Below are 17,682 nucleotides of genomic sequence, written 5' to 3'. Positions count from 1 at the left end.
GCCTTGTTTTACCATACTTACCTTCTTTATTTTACTTAATTGTATTTAATTCTATTTTATCTAAAAGAAAAGAGGGGAGGGATTAGTCACAGATCTTTTGATTCTCTCTCTAATCTTCCTCACCCCTTTCCATGTCAATAACTAGAATGAAAAAAAAGGCAATGTCAACGCATCCAGAAATAATCGATTGATCTCCATGAATAGACCTGCTAAAGCCCCGAACCATGGAGTACTTAGTACCAGTGCCACGGAAAGATGTGTTTTTAGATCTCGCATTGAAAATCCTCCGACACTGGTCCTACATTTTGTCTCTGTGCTGCGGACCGAGGAGAGAGGAGGCTCAGCAGAAAGAGGATTGTATCATAAGAGAAGCAAGGAGATCTGGCGAGACGGGTACACTAAATTTTGTATTAACCAGGAATAGGATTTTTGCCTATCCATTTTACTCTCTGCCCTTTCCCTCTATCCAAAGGGGTTAAAGTGATTACGACTTAGCACCAATTCAACTATTCCCTAAGCTCATTGACTAACCATGAGTTCTACTGAACTCTCTCTTTTGCACGGGTTACATGTCCGTGTTCAACAAAAATCAAGCACTTATGATGTGAAATCCAGAACCAAAAAACCTAAAGACCGACTTTGTAGCCTACCAAGGAGATCCTTCCAATTCACTCAAAAATCCAGAAAACACTTTGAATAAGAAAACAGTAAGGCTGTGAACCCAATGCTCGCAGGCTTCTTCGTCTCAAATCTCAAAAACATCTTCTAATCTGCAGGCAAAAGAGGGTATTCTGGAAAATAGCGCTTTCATTAGAATTTGAAACTGACATTGTTTACATTGTGACCCCACCAGGGGCTGGCGGGTAAATACCAACGCAAGAAAGTTGAAACACCTGCAGTGCGTATTTGTTAACAATCCTCAATGAAATATATATAAAAATTTAAAAGAAGAAGAAGAAGAAGAAGAAGAAGAAGAAGAAAGAGGAGGAGGAAAGAAGAATACACCATTATACAACAACAAAGGACCTCAGGTACCTTCTATTCCCGCTAACCCAACTGCTCCCAAGTTAGATTTGTCTTCCTAAGGATCTAGACAGCATGTACCTTAATGAAAAAGGGAAGTGGAAGTACGGGCTCTGTCTTTCAATGGCATGTTGAGCATTTTGCCAGGAACACGAAATCTGCCATGTGTTTCACCATCATGAGAAAATGAACATCACGAGATAATGAACATCCCTGGAACGGAGTGAGAAGCAGTCGGTGAAAAGCACGAGAACACTGCATCCCATCCTGAGGATATGAAAACTACCAACTTTATCAATACGCAATGCACTTCAATAGAATATAAGATGGTATAAAAACACGACTGATATTTTCCACTTTACTCCAACTGACAAACATATTCTCCTCAGCACAGGATTTGCTTTCTATCTTTCTTCGACTTGTAAAGGGGGAAAACAAATCTCTAGGTTGTGTACTCTATTGGTGTCAACTCTCTATATTCCTAATTGAAGCCTGTGATTTAGGTTTTGGCCCATCTCAGAAAAGTTCAATGAGAATGACTTTCGTAAATTTATTTAAGCATCATAGTTTGCATTAATATCTGTACACATTTATCCCAATATATATATATATATATATATATATGTACACATTTCCAACTGACAAATCCCTTTCATAAAGCCAAGTACATAAGTAGTTTTCTGCATTATCAGACCATCTTAACTTATGTCCCTCATTGGCAAAGCCATTCCACCTTGATCGGCAATGACCTTAATTAGTACCCAATAAAGCTACCAACTGCAGATGGCATTCTGAAGAATCAGTGCCACCAAAAATTTCGCTTCATATTATATACCCTTTCTGAGTCATCTACCTATGCTAATACTAGCCCTTTCCAGGCCTAGAAGGGCGAAGAAGGAAGAAATTCCACTTGAGAGTTGGGGGTACATGAGAGATTAGGGGTTATCGGAAAATCGGATCTACTTTTTCTTAATTTTTCATATAAATTATATCTGAACGCAGTTGCATTCAAATTGTGTTTCTCCCAAACATGTGGTAAGAGGATTGGATAGAATTTTCCCTTTGAAAGACCCAAAGAAGACAGAGATTAAAGTGACATGTTAATGTGGAGTTAAGAGCTTCATATAGATCATCTATTTGTACTCAAGCGTGACTTAATATCACATTTTCACATATATGAGAACAAGAAGATAACAGACCTTCCATGCCGAGTAGAACATCTGATGAATATGCAGCAACTACCAGCTACTAGCATTCTAAGGCATAAGTGGGTACCTATAAAATCAAAACATGAGACCAAGTCAAACAAAGGAAGATGCATGGAGAAGGCACTCAGTACACACATCCAACTTAATCCCCCTAAAACCAACCAACAATGAAAAATAAGTTCACAATGTCATAATGCAAACTCAGAGTTCCGTGAATTGTTCCAAGCAACATAAACTTATGAATTCAAGTTAGAAAAGACAAATGGTAGTGAAGAGGAAAAACGATAATGAACAAAGATAACAAAAAAAGGCCATGGCATAATGATATGATTATTAGAAATAACTTTAAGTTAAAAAAATGAACTTCAACTTACGAAAAATGGTTTGAAGGATTATACTCTACATCAAAATGAAAAATCAGTCAACGACTGAATTTACATTCCTTGACACTGAGCATCTATATCTAAGAATGGGAGTGCCTAGGAAGTGGCACATTTACAGAGGCTCCAAAAAAAATAAGTTTCTAGCTATTTGGCAACGTAACCTGCTATTTAACAAGTAACAAGAGTCTTGTTGTTTTCAAAATAATATGTTTCTTGCAAAATAACAAGTTTCTTATTATTTTACAAATATCTTATTATATTCAAAAACAATAAGTTTCTTATTAAATAACAAGTATCTTGCTATTTAACAAGTTTCTTATTATTTCGTCGCCGATAGTCGTCCGAAAACTTGCAACATGGCAGTCTCTAATTGGCCTCTGTAAAATCCTCCTTTTAAGAGCCACCGAACAGAAGTTTATCTCATCTAAGAATAGATGAGTCACTCAGATTGTACATCCCCATCCCTCATCAAACAATTGCAACTCTCTAGAGTCAATACAGATGAGCCAAAAAAATCCAAATCTCAATGCATCCCAGCAAGCTAAATATCATTAAATCAACTTCCGTTAAAATTTTAAAAAATGTTTAAAAAAAAGGCAAAAGAAAACCAACTTTAAAGGAAGCACAGGAAGCAACCTTCAAATTATCAAAGAAGCAAGCCAGAAAACACCATATAGAGAATGTCCTGTTCTCACCTCCGCAAAGTTTTCATCAAGGTAACCAGGTAACATTGAATTCATGCTATGAGAGCTATCATACTGGAGAATCCTTAGCTTCCCTTCCTGCATTTTACATACAAGAAATGCCAATTTTTCAAAAGGTTAGATTGAAAAATTATTACAGAAGCACTTACCAGGTATCAATTATTCAATCAATCAATTACTCACCTTTGTCCCATAGACAAGGCCACCTCCCACTGAAGGATGAAAACATGCAACATTGACTTCATCCTCTGCACTGGGAAGAACTCTGACAAGTGCCATATCAGAAACCCTGTACACCTGAGCATGCAGTGAAGTTTTAGGATAGAGATACAGGTCTGCCAAACCACCAATGTTGTCTAACATTCAGTAGTATCATCCGAAGTTAAAAACTATTAATGCAGTTCAAATGAAAACAAGATATTGTGAACTGGAGCAATAACAAAGCTCAGTCATGCTCTGAAACACATGGAAGACTGATGAAACACATCACATCAAGAGTCTAGGGAACGAGTGATGGCCTTCAATGCCAAAGTCTTCCTATAAGTTTTGATCAGGATGTGATACTCCCCTAAAGTTTTCCCAGTGGTAACCGTACAACTTTCCAGTAGTTGAAGCACCTTCCCATTATTCCATCCCAACTGACAGAAACTTACAACCTCCATGAGTGTTATTTCTCTTTGGCAGTATTACTAACCCTGTATTGTGTAACAGAAGCTCAGCTTAAAAATATAACCTCAACTATTCATTGAATTCTCAAAACCCCGCCACTCCCATTCCCCGAGCCCTCCACCCTAGCTGCCACAAAACATTCAACTCCGGCGAAACGACCTACCCTTCTTGGCAGCTCTTGAGCTGGTGAAGCCAGATCTAGCCTCATGGTAGCTAGAACTTACCTCGCCAACCCAGATCTGGCCCAGGGGATCTCCAGCCCTCTGGGCAGCTCGCAAGCATTGTAGCTGGGTTCGCAAACCCGACGGGGCTTGTGCACCAACAAGCCCTGCTCTGCTCACAGGGCTCTGTTTTTCTTCTTTCCCAATTTTAAAATACTTTTTATGTTAATATTTGCCAGTATTAATAATAGGGGACTTTGGCATTCTGATATTTGCTTTTATTACAATTCACCCAATAAAGAAATCTCAATTCCTAATAATTCTATTCCCACCAGCTAAACAACCAAAATTTCGCCGGAATTTCAATTCAATTCCAACTAAATCCTAGCGAACCACACGTAACCTTAGAGAGATTCTTGACGCTGCTTCAATTTATACTACATTTCAAGCATCAATCAACCGTCCATGTTCAAGTGCAACAATTTCATTATATTTCTAAAAAACTTTATTTTCTCAAGAGAATAAGTCATTATTTCAGCAATTTTGTTTAGATCAGACCTAAATCAAGATTTGAACTATTAGATGGCTCAAGTTGTCAAAGTAGTTTAATCGAATTTTGAATTCAAGTTTCTACTCTTGATGCCTCTTTCAATTACTGGAAACAAAATTAATTTCCACTTTTCATCTGATGAATAAATGTCTCGACATAGCACTATATCCAAACAACAGATTACATAGCTGTGAAGAGCTATTAAACATTACCTCCAATATAGTGTAAATAGGCACTGCAGTCTCTCCATCAACAACAACACTCTTGAGAAGGGTACTATGACGACGACCATAGGCAAGTAATAGATGTTCCGAAGTCGGAGAGAACTGCATAAGATAAGAATGAAGAGCTCAATAATAACCCACGAAGAGCATCAAACCAATCATTCGTCGCGTCCATAGTAGTTTGGGCTGCTTTTTCATCACTAGCATTTTAATTCTCTTCCATTCAATGTCAAGCTCCTTTAAGAATCTGATTGCCAGACAAGTGCAACCCACAATTATTATCACTAGTCACCGCTTTAATTGCCTATCAAAAGAATAAGGAAAAAAATGGGACAGGCCATGTTTGCTTTGTCAGTACAGGTCCATTCATCTCTCCCATTTTTGTTCAAAATCCTTCGATTCCCCTTCTTCTCTCTGAGTTTACAACCTAAATATCTGAATCAAAGTGGCTTGATAGCAGCCACCTCCTGCCAAGAGCAGTTCAACTGAGGTGGCACAGCATGCTGGTGACATGTCTTGGGTGGGATGAGGTCATGGCGAGCCACCTCGACCCCTCTCTAACCTAAACTGGATCTATGATAAAATGGTGTAGAGAGGGATTGAGGAGGCCCGATCGACCACCTCCCACCCATGCCAGATCCTAACATGGTCTACGTTCTTAGACAACCTGGTCTTGCTGCAAGTAGACGGAATTAGTCTAACAATGGCCACATTAATGGGGGTGTTTGTGGATGATTATTTAGATAAAATAAGTTCTGTTGGCTACCCGATTCTCAAAAATAGTAAAACGGAAAATAATAATAATAATAATAAAATAACTAATTCCTGGAGCTAAATGCAGTCTTCATAATGAAAAAAAATCAGGAAAAATTCATTTCAATAAATTTGTGGTTAACTCATAGAACCTGTCAACAGTTGCAAGTTCAGGACCACTTTCACCAAGGTTTAGGTAGTTTCTTCAGTTCTGGACGAAAATAAGGTATGCATCGGGTAACAATTTAAAGAGGCTTTACTATACAACATCTCCCAAAGGTGTGATCCAACCTCTCAATTTTCAAAGAAGCAATAGGTGACTACTACTTTTCTACTCAAGGCATAAGATAGTGAAGAAACTCAAGAGGCAGAAAGTATACAGCAAGGTCGATTGCCTAACAGTGAGCACTATTAACCAACCTGGATTGAAGTTAAACAATGGGCAGCCCTTATCCTCCGTGCTGCAAGCACCAAACCGAATCTGAACGACAAAAAAAGTTATGCGTATTAAGTCAAATGGAAGTATTAAGAAAAGTACCAGTAGGTCAATAAGGTAAGATCAAATGACGCTGATAAGCTACGGTTAAAGCAGTACGTTGCCTCCTCCAGAGAATAAATCCGAAGCTCATAGACAACTTGATGAGCTGATATAGGATGCCTTGTTGGTGAAGTTGCTGCCCCAGCAGGGTCTTGGTTGACCTGGCCATGCAGTCCAGGATCTGATTCCAATTGAGGTAGCAGGCATGCAACACAGGCTGCCAAAAATCTCCCACAAGGAGAAAAATGAGCCCCCATTTCACTGAAAAGACAATTCTGATGAGTAAGAATTTGAGCAAATTTATTCTGTTCAAGTTTTTAAAGCATCAACTCAGCATAGATTGATAGATCAAACCTCGTGTCCAAATCAAAGATGTCAAAATAATGAAGCTGTTAGTATCACTTGTTATTGTTGATGCTTAAAGTTGCCCTGAATAGTTAAGAAAATTAAGTGTGAGAGCTGATAAACATACCTACAAAGGACTGCATGTGGAATAGTCAAGCGACATTTATCAGAATCAAGTGGCGCACAGGGATCTTTCACATCATGTGGCCATATTCTTAGCTTCACTGTGCAAGGTAACTCAGTGGATGCTGCTGCAGCTAGCGATGCAGCCAGCTCAGATCTTAGTCTATTGACAACAGCTTGATTTTCACTTTCATCATGAGCACTACTGCCATAAACAGGACCTTCACCAGTTCCAGCTGAAGGAATTGCCCTAGATCGTGAAGAACGATATCTAGGAGAAGGTCTTCCAGCAAGACGAGATGGGTTTATACCACTAGGTGTTGCTGAAGAGGGACCAAGGCTCCCTACATCACCAAACACAGATGGAGTTTCATGTGCTCCAGCTGTCTGTTGTTGAACAACACGTGGACCAGCTTGGTTTTGACCAATCAACCATCCTTGCAAGAAAGGCAGCTCCCAGTATCTTGAATCAGCAAAAGGCAAATGCTGGTTGCTTCTTCCCTCCGTTTGTACATCCATAGCTTCTACATTTTCTACCGCAGTTTGAGATATCTCAGTTTCCATGTCACTAGGAATAGGGTTCGGTCCCGTCTCTTCATGCAAGGAAGGAGGGTTATTGGGTTCAATAGGGGACAAAAGAAGTTCATACTGCCCAGATGGAGTTGAGTATGTGAGAAGGCGCACTGAGGCAGAAAGATCTACCCTCTGCTGTCCATTGACTAAGGCAACATCCCCATCAATGCGCTGCACAGATATTCTTCCATCATCTCTACCAATGGAAGGCCACATCATTGATGGAGAAGGCATAAGCGGCAGTTCATCTGCCAAACCAGAATGGTCATTGGAGTGAGCATCTGCGAAATAGACCGTGGCAGGGGGATAGTGCAAATAACCAGGAGAAGTTGCAAGTGTCATTGATGAATCAGAAGAGTCAAGATCATTGACCTGCAAGTACAATAATATTAATGGCATGTATGGGGAAATGAAGAGATTTGATATCAAACTAAAACAAACCTCTGCAGTTAAAAGAAATGGAGCTGCATGTGGGTGAAAATGGACAGCTCTAAGTGAACGTCGTGTTCTCAAAACGATAGCAGGTGATGAAGCCTCCCCTCTTCGGTTGTAGTGCCATATGTATAACTGAAAAAAAATTGGTGTCAACGAGTCGAAATTAAGTAAAAGATTGTAATCGACGAAGAATTTGGAAAAGCCTCAACCTTATGACCGGAGGCAACAGCAAGAAGCTCTCCCCGGGCATGAAAAGCAATAGAAGAAATAGGGCGGTCTGCAGATAGGTGAAGATTAATGAGAACTAGCCAACATTGTTGAAACAAAAAAAGAGTTCCTACAGCACTTACAGAAGTCACGTGATCCTATGCACTCTGCAGTATTTGCATCCCAAAGGCGAACTTCGTGATCCAAACTGCCACTTGCAAGGATCTCTGGGTACAAAGGATGGAACCTCACCTGAAAATTCCACTAGCTCTTCAGATAAAAATCAAACAATGTAGAAAAGTGTGATTGATGGCATAAATGGGTTTTTGCAAATTATAATGATCTTTCTGCGAACAGAATTGTTAAATACTCTCAAGAAGTTGTGTGAAGAAGGTATCAACTGGATATGAGAAACAATGGTGTACCACCGAATGTCAGGGTGAGCAAAAGGATGACAGCCCGTGCATGCAGCAGCGGAAAAAGAGCAGATTCAATGCAAAAACATGTCTACAGATTGCGGACCAAGATATTAGAAAGAAAAGGTCCAAGAAGAAAAAACATTCAATATCATCCTGCAAATCTAATGTCAACCTTCTTATTTCAAGCAGAACATTTTTACATAAATGACTCAAGCCTCAGCACACAGAAGTTCTACTATCAAAAGTGTACTGTCACATAAACGCATATACATGCTTCTGTTCATAAAATAGCATGGTATGAAAATAGTCTCCTAGAAATGTTACTCACAAAGTACCTTTGATTGAAAGAAACATCAGATCAAGCCAAACAACTAATCAAGATGAACCTCTTGGATTAAACTATATCAAACAGCTGGCAAACAAATGTTGAATCAATTAGGGGACAAATTCTGTTTCATTAAATTATTTTATCTGTAGAAAAGTAAGTTCTTTCCTTTGTTTCATATCACATCATAAAACTATATCTAAGCTTTTAAATTCTCTATTCCATCCCTCACACCTTCAACTTGGTATAGCTAGACCACCAGCTCAACCTATCCACACAAAGGAAAAGAAGATGAGATACATACAGATCTTTGCATTTTCAAGCTACCAATTCAAATTCACACTTATAAATTGACATAATTGAGCACTTTGAGCATATCAATCTTATAGTTAAGCTCCCACTGATCCTACAATACAGAAGCTTCCCAACTTAGCTATGCGTTTGATTATGAAATTTCTCCTCAGCAGAATACCACCATGAATTTCTATGCAATACAAGTGGTAATTTTTTAACGATTCAAGGCTCGAAGTAAAAATTCAAATTCTATTTTTCGTCATCATCTATAAATTGAAGAGTAGACAAATGGATCATTGAAATACTCATTCTGACCAGCAGTTCAACCGTAAAACTAGATTAGAATATACAGACAATTATCATCCTTGCACTTTGTCAAATGAAATGTTACGAGAGATTGGACATTCAATAAGAAAAGTGAACATAGCAAAACTTACCACCCATGGTGTTCTCCGATGACCAATCAACACCTTTAAGCAGCTCCCAGTTTGACAATCAATAATTTTTACTGTATGATCTCCACTGCCAAAAACAATAAATAAGAATGACGGATCCACTAGTTGATCATCCATCAAACTGCTTACAAAACAACATTTAGAACTTACTGAGTAGAAGCAAGTGTTTTTCCATCAGGGCTAAAAGCTGCTGCAATTGTTGATCTTGGAGGGGGTAACAATGGGCAATATTTAGCAGATAAATTCTGTAATGACTCCGCTTCCACCCTAAAATTAGAACATGTCAACAAATACACCATCAAAAAATGTTAGCAAAGAAGCTCTATGACTTTTGCAACCCTCAAAACGTCCATCTGACACAAGGAAAAACCAAAAATCCACAAGAAAAGCCTAAAGAATGAGGAATCACCATGAAATTAGAGCACGTCTAGCATCTCTATGTGCTTCACTACCCTGGTGAAAATGAGAGAGCGAAGATTCTCCCCACAAGTTCTTCGGCGAATGCTTTGTCCGAGGAGACAACTCTCTCTGCGCTAGAATTTTAAAGACATTTGCACCACTGGCAGGGAAGAAAAAATGTAGAAGGTATATAAGAGGATCACTATAATTGCTCTTTGAGGTAATAGATACTGGCAATGCTAAATGTGCCTTTTCTATGATAATTCAGCTATAGAGGAGGCGGCAGCAACGAACATAGACCGTTCTTAACTTCAAAATCAAACGGTAATATGTTTCCAGTAAGACCATTTTACCTGTATTAAGTGGCAGGGAGAAATTTTAATATATACAAGAGCTTAGAAAAGCATGATAAATAAAAGATTTCGAAATGGGAACAAAAAACATAGGGAGGCACATCACTGTAATCCATTCAAAGCGGAAGAGATCATGCATTATTTGGATATAATGAGCATGCACTGATGGAGCATCCAAGCAAAACACAACTTTTGCAATATAGGTAGCATCTGAAATACAGAAAATATTATAAGCAAGATAACTGTACTATCTAGTAGTTTTTTTTTCACCCCAGTAAGAAGGGAGGCCGAATCCTGAGCTCCTATTCTAATAGTTTTATGTGCAAGCGTTTCCAATCGATACTGCACACCCATTAATAGAAATTTCAACGAAACCGTGGATATCGCAGATTCATATAAGCTCGGATATAATTGAGCCCCACAATCAGTTCCGCATTTTAGATTGAGCAATCACAATCTCCACTTGCGAGACCAGACAACACATCTCCTTAATTAAGACATCAGAAAATTTCAGGCTAATCATTTTGAATACAGGAAAAACTCAAAAGAACGGGACTGTGTATTACAAAACAAGCTTCCTATCAACCCAACCATGCAATTTCTTTTCAGAATACAAACTCTGTATCTTACAAACCCAAATGAGCTAGATAATGCAGGAATGTCCAGATAAAGCGACACTGCCCTAACCCAAATGAGCTAATATTGGAAAACTGAATGATTTCCAAAGTAATCCAATCCTAATCACGACTATAAAGATATGAGCTACCCGGATACCGCAGAAAATTGGAACGAATCAGCCACGATTAAGACGACATAACCCAAATTCGATCTAATTTGTCCACCCATGTCCCACAATTAGATTGAACTACCGAATCCAGCCAATAGACAAAACGATCGAGGTCCATATTTACCTCTGACGTAAGGTGGAGTGCCCAAGAACAGCCTGAGAGGCTTGCATCTGCTGATGATGCGAAACCGAGCTCGATGGAGCATTGGCCAAGTCCGACAAGAATGAGCCACTCATCCTTTCCCCTACCAAACCTCATGCTAGAGAATTCGCCGGCGTCATTTCCATAGCTTCAGATGAAATAGGAAACTCCCACAGAGAGCTCAATTGGACAGATGGGCAGCCATTGACACCCGATCGGCGAAGCTTCCTGGTTAAAAAACTGATAATTTAGGGCGAAACAATTAGCAATTCGATCTCTGGAGATTGCAATTGGAGGAAGAGAGAAGATGCGAGCGAGGAAGAAGAAGATGGAGGAGGAGGAGGAGGAAAGGGAAGAAAACCTAAACACAGCGACAGGATTTTGTTTTAAGTTTGTTTCCCCTTCGTTTGGGAATTTGACTTGATCTGACCAAAATGCCCTTCTGGACCCTCGCAAAAGGAGCGTCATATTGGGGCGTGGAATCACGTTAGTGGTAGTTGCGGGCCCCACCACGGGACCATAGTGATCTAACTAGATTAACTGGTTCATGAATGGTACGTAAGGGTGAAAGAAAGCGGTATTTTGTTAAATAAAATTTAGGGATGCTGATCCAGAAATCGCCAAATTTGTTTTTTATTCAGTTTTAGCATAATTTTTTGACAAAAAAAATGCATAAATTCTCATTTTTTACTCCATCTAATATTCATCCAAATTGTTATTAGTTTTATTGATGCGGCAATTAATACATGCGATGTCACAAACGGTGCCAAATGGCATTGACATGAAGAGCCAAGTCATTAAAAAATAAAAGAGAAAACCATCACTGTCATTCATTTACTTGCACCTTGCCACCACTTAAGTCCCTCATCAATTTTTGCCATCAATTTCGCTTAAACGTTGGGGTTCCGTCAATCAATTTAGTCCCAAGCGTCAATGTCACTAACGGATGTCTGACGTGGCTGCCTTGTTGGACAAAACGGTGTTAAAAAAATAATTTTTTAATCTGACTTTCTAAAACTGTCACAGTGATCCTTTTACTTTTCTCAAGCCACCACTTTAGTCCCTCCTCAATTTTTGCCACCAATTTGACCCAAATGTTGGAGTTTCGTCTATTAATTTCGTCATTCTTGTCAATGTCGCTAACGAATGTCTAACATAGCTGCCTTGTTAGAAAAATGAGGTCAAAAAATTATTTTTAATCAGAGTTTCCAAAACGAAGTCGCTTTTGGTAATTTTTTTTAAAAATTATTTATTAATTTTAATGGATGAAGGGGTAGGCCCGCCGGGACCTCCCCAAACCAAGGGGCAATGGTCGACCGGGGAGGCCCCGATCGGTCTCCCCTCCTTCCCGAATCCCTCTGTTTAACTCTTTCGGTGAAGGTAATGCTGATGATCGAAAAAAGAGATGCATAAGCTCATTAGAGAAAAGGAGGCTGCTCAAAGGGGCCTGCAATTGAGCTGCTACGATGGAGAAACACTGAAAAGAGACTGAAGAGGCGACATGAAGCTCGTTATAGTTCTTAGGAAAAGGAAATTGAGGTTAGTCGTTAGAGCTGGACACGAGGCTGAACTAAGAAGACGGATTAGTAGTATCGGGAGCTCTGGAGTCATTCTTAGTTCAGCCTCGTGTCCAGCTCTAACGACTAACCTCAATTTCCCTTACCTAACAGCTATAGCGAATTTCAGGTCGCCTCTTTAGTCCCTTTCCAGTGTTCTTCCATCGTAGCAGCTCAGTCACAGGCCCTTCCAAGCAACCTCCCTCCTCTCCAACGAACTAATGCATCTCTTCCTTCGATTAGCAGCATCACCCTCACTGAAAGAGTAAAACAGAGGGATTCAGAAAAGGAGGGGAGACTGACTGGGGCCTCCCCGGCCGGCCACTGCCCTCGTGGTCTAAGGAGATCTCGCTAGTCTACCCCTTCATCCGTTAAAGTAATAGATAAATAAATAAATAAATTTTCAAAAAACTACCAAAAGCGACTTTATTTTAGAAACTCTGATTAAAAATAATATTTTGACGTCATTTTCTCCAACAAGGCAGATAAGTCAGACATCTATTAGCGACATTGACGGCAAGGACGAAATTAATAAATGGAACCCCAATGTTTGGGCCAAATTGGTGGCAAAAATTGAGGAGGGACTAAAGTGGTGGCTCAAGGAAAGTAAAAGGATGACAGTGATAGTTTTTGAAAGTCAGATTAAAAAATTATTCTTTTGACACCGTTTTGTCCAACGAGGCAGCCCCGTCAGACATCCGTTAGTGACATTGACGGCTGGGACTAAATTGATTGACGGAACCCCAACGTTTAAGCAAAATTGATGGCAAAAATTGATGAGGGACTTAAGTGGTGGTAAGGTGCAAGTAAAGGGATGACAGTGATAGTTTTCTCAAAAATAAAATGTTTAAAAAATGAGAAAGAGATTAATATGAAAGTTGATATTTTTAGATTAAGCATGATCTTTTATTTTCTTCTTTTAAATAAATTCATGAATTATTATTTTTCACCACATCAAAACTAAAACCGAAAATCAATTTGGGGGATAGCAGCCACACGCACAACACTATTCCCTAGATGAGGTTTGTTCACGTCAAAGTCGTACGATCACCTAATTGGCAACACGACGGAAAGATCCATGTGTGCCAGGAAGCGATTCCAAAATATGAGACGTGCCACTAGTCGGCCCTACCAATTCAAAGCGTGTACCACGGCCTAAATGTATGCAGGATTAATCAGCGGCTAGGTTTAACTCCAAGTCATAATTTGCGTTTCAGACGATAACACGGCTCAAGGATTTAGCCGTTTAGGATTCTCCACCAATTTTCTACGCGCAAACATGAACAAGAGTCCAAAAACAACCAACCAGCTATGCAGCCCGCTCTATTAATATTCGGCCACTTCTCAGCCTAGGAAGCCGAGTTTAAAGTGAAGAAGTTCACCCGATGCAAGTGAACCCAATCCTTAGATAAACTTCGACAAGTGGTGCCGAAGGAAGATAAAGTCTTCGTCTTGAAAACTCGCTCCAAGGATGAATTTTCTCGATACGCGAGGAACCGATTGAAGGATAAACGAACGGGAACTAAAAGGTGCGGTAAAAGTAAAATGCGATGAATAAAAGTGCGGTAAAGTAAAGTGCGATAAACGAAAGATAGAATAAAAGTACGAGCTTGATTGATTGATGTGCGAAGCCTAACAATGAACAAGATGACACTTATAAATAGGGGTTTACAATGAAATCCTATAGAATATATAGTAATTGGATATGCCTATAAAATACGATCTCAGAATAATATTTGAATAGGAAATAACTATCTAACCTACCTAAATTACCTAAAAGATAGAATATTAAACTATATATTAGAAATATCTGACTTATTCACTATTTAAGACTGAAGATAACACGAGAATATCACATGAATATTGCTTCTTGATCTCTAAGATGCTCGGCTACCAGAGAAAATAAATCCACCTCCTCTGATTATAGATGCACGTACATGTCTCCATAATGAATCTTCATTAAATTTTTCATGTTGGGCGTATTGAATGTGCCATCTTCCAATTCTCGAACCTTCTTCCATGATTTGAACCTCCAATTAATCTTGCCCTAGCACTAATGATCTCGGACCGCTTCTCAAATCCGAACTAGCATGTCAAAAGCCCTGGGAAAATTATCGAGATTACTGATTACACGTCACAAATCGGCTATTTTCACAAAATACAAAAAATAGGAACAAGCAAAAGTTGCTATCATAGGTGGGGCATTGCCGGCAGCCACCCTCCCCCCACCAACCAACAAAACCCCGCTCGCTTTTTCCAACCATCACCTCTTGAGATCGCAAGCTAACTCATCATAATAATAGGGGTCATGTGAGAGACCACACCCCCAAGACTGAGTGGGAAAATGAATTATAGTTACGTGATTGATCTTGTGTGAGACCCACACACCCGGGGACGAGGTCATCGGTAACATCAAGAAGCACCAATGACCTCATACAAATGGGGGAGGTAATCGTGAGCAAGACTCTCGCCCTCAAGATTCATTCGAAATTTCAAGGCTAAGCCTTCACCAGAAGATCGAACCCAAAATTCAAAAGGCGAAGACTCTACCCCCGAGATCGAATGGGGAATTTGATAGAATTATGGGCTCCATCATAGGATTGAGAGCCTCGCATTTCACTTTTGGCACCATCTCAGGGGTGGGGCCCTTAACTGTGACCCTCATTCCCGAAATGAGGTGCCGGCACCTCTTGAGGTTGCACGCGATCTCATCCGAGGGATGCTCATCGCTAGCAACTGGCAAGGCCCCATCACCCTCTTGGAATATGGTCAACAACACCTCTTCATGTTGTGGGCAACCTCATCCTGTGCGGGTGTCAAACCTGAGTAAGGCTCCCATAATTGGAATTTACTTTCAAACTCTATCTCGGTGGTGTGGTATTGCATGTGGCCACCACTCCTGAGGTGGCCGCGGGTGAGACAGCCACCCCCGAGAATGATTTCAAATTTTGATTTCTGCTTGGTAAAAAATAGTAATTTATGAATTCATTTTCAAAAAATAAAAATAAAAATTCATGCTACATATGAAAAATATGAACTTTCATTTATCATTTATCTTTATTTTTTGGGGAATTTACCTAAAATGCATATGGTTTACCCGTTTTGTCAAATCTATCATATTCTTTTTTTTGTCAAATATATCCAATGGTTTACTTTTTGCATCAAATCTATCCCGGCATTATCTTTTCCATCGACATCTAACGGTCTTGCTGATGTGGCGCCCACGTGCAAGTGTGGCCCACTATCTCTCTACTTGCCACGTCAGCACGGCTGTTAAATGTCGACGGAAAAGATAACGGCGGGATATATTTAATGCAAAAAGTAAACCATTGGATATATTTGACAAAAAATATATATATGATAGATTTGACAAAATGGGTAAATCATTGGCCATTTGGAGTAAAAAAAACCCTTATTTTTTTGAATTTTTATTATTTTATTTTTTTTATGACATGGCTCATCACATCAGTCGTCATTTGGCGCCGTTTGCCATGTGGTTTCCATTGACTACCACGTCAGCCAAACTAATAAAAATTTAGATGGACAATAGATGGGGTGAAAAAATTGAAAGATCGTTATTTTTTTGCAAAAGAATTGCACGATTGAAAGTTCCTTCATCAGTCTTCATCTTTTTGCACAAAAGAATTGAAAGTTCCCAGGCCCTTTTTTTTTTCGAAATAAGATGACAAAATACAAAAAAAAAATCATAAGAATAATAATTTCTTCATAATTTTATAGCAAACTTTCTTGATATAATTTTCTGATCCTGCAATGCGCGGGCGTCATGCCTTACTGTACTTTAATTTTCTTTCATGGATGATGATTATAATAAATGTAGGTAGATTTGAAAACCAGGTTCGGATTATCGTCTTGTAAGCGAGTGATAAAAATCATGCTAGGGCGGATAGAGTTAGCCAGTTAGGTGGTGAGGAAGAGGGGCATGAAATTCTTGTATCCTGTCTTGCATCTCGCTTAGGTTGTGTGGATGATCGGTGGCCGAGCAGCTTGATTTGGGGTTAAATTTCTGGGGTGATTGAATTAATTTATCTGATTAGGGGTGTTAATAGGCGATTAAATTGGCTTTGGTTGCTTGGTCAGATTACGGGCAATAAATGACTTTAGCTAATTAGATGGCTCTCATGGCTAACAGATAACTTGTTTTAATCAGGTCTTTTTGGTTTTAATTGGAATTTGTGTTGGACGAACTGATTAAATCGGTTTAGGGGAGATGGAGTCTAGAGTCGAGTATGCTTAGATCAGAACGGTAATGGAATTTGGGAGTCTTGGTTTAATCTGGCCGTGGGTCTTTAGGTTAATTCACTATCTTAATTTTAGTTTTCTTGGCCTTAATCAAATTAATTGTGTGATTAGGTTAATTACTTGGCTTAGTTGACTAAGCCTTAGAATTAATTGGAATAAAATAGGATTAGATTAGGCTAATTAATAGATAAGACGTAATCCCATTAAAATCGGAAAATAACTAAATAGGAGAATTTAGGAATAAATCATCTAGACATTAAATTTAACTAGCCATCTCACCCGCTCGTTGTGCACGATTGCTTATTATAATAGAAATTGCATATTTTTATTATAAAATGTCTTTAAAAATATTATGACTTGTTTGGTTTCAAAGTAGGATTTTAAAATCCTACTTTAACTTAATTTTACCAACAACAAAACAAAATAACTTATACAAAGTCAAAGGGTGGACCCCATTTATACCATTCTTTTTCCACAACAAAACAAAATAACTCATACAAAGTCAAAGGGTGGGCCCCATTTATACTATTCTTTTTCCACAACAAAACAAAATAACTCATACAAAGTCAAAGGGTGGACCCCATTTATACCACTATTTTTCAAAATCAAAATATGATTTAAAAATCCTACTTTGAAACCAAACGTGGCATTAATTAGCTTATAGTTATAGAATTAACTCTTTGATAATTGTCAAATAACAATAAATAAAATTGTTAAATTTATCATATATATATATATATATAAGAAACTATATCATTTATTTAAAAAGTATTAATTTATATATTTTTATAGATAA

General features: G+C 38.8%; 1 protein-coding gene across 3 annotated transcripts; it reads right to left on the bottom strand.

The window, feature by feature from the left end:
* Window positions 1-787: 787 nt before the first annotated feature.
* LOC116207674 lies at window positions 788-11,446 on the bottom strand. Of its 3 annotated transcripts, none has more exons than XM_031540728.1 (15): window positions 11,053-11,446; window positions 9,799-9,948; window positions 9,540-9,656; window positions 9,372-9,456; window positions 8,040-8,148; window positions 7,899-7,966; window positions 7,696-7,821; window positions 6,686-7,626; window positions 6,271-6,474; window positions 6,096-6,156; window positions 4,911-5,024; window positions 3,502-3,615; window positions 3,310-3,396; window positions 2,223-2,298; window positions 788-1,305 (listed from the first exon to the last, which is right to left on the bottom strand). In XM_031540728.1, exons 1-14 carry the CDS (start codon window positions 11,163-11,165, stop codon window positions 2,272-2,274), a joined length of 2,316 nt encoding a protein of 771 aa, XP_031396588.1. In that variant the 5' UTR covers window positions 11,166-11,446; the 3' UTR covers window positions 788-1,305; window positions 2,223-2,271. The 3 variants fall into 3 exon arrangements, with proteins under 3 accessions (XP_031396588.1, XP_031396587.1, XP_031396589.1); XM_031540727.1 differs by having other exon boundaries at window positions 788-1,290; XM_031540729.1 differs by having other exon boundaries at window positions 788-1,236.
* Between the last annotated feature and the right edge of the window lie 6,236 nt (window positions 11,447-17,682).

Source organism: Punica granatum, chromosome 5 (genome assembly GCF_007655135.1).
Source record: "Punica granatum isolate Tunisia-2019 chromosome 5, ASM765513v2, whole genome shotgun sequence".
Taxonomy (NCBI): domain Eukaryota; kingdom Viridiplantae; phylum Streptophyta; class Magnoliopsida; order Myrtales; family Lythraceae; genus Punica; species Punica granatum.
This window is presented reverse-complemented; position numbering and strand designations above follow the sequence as displayed.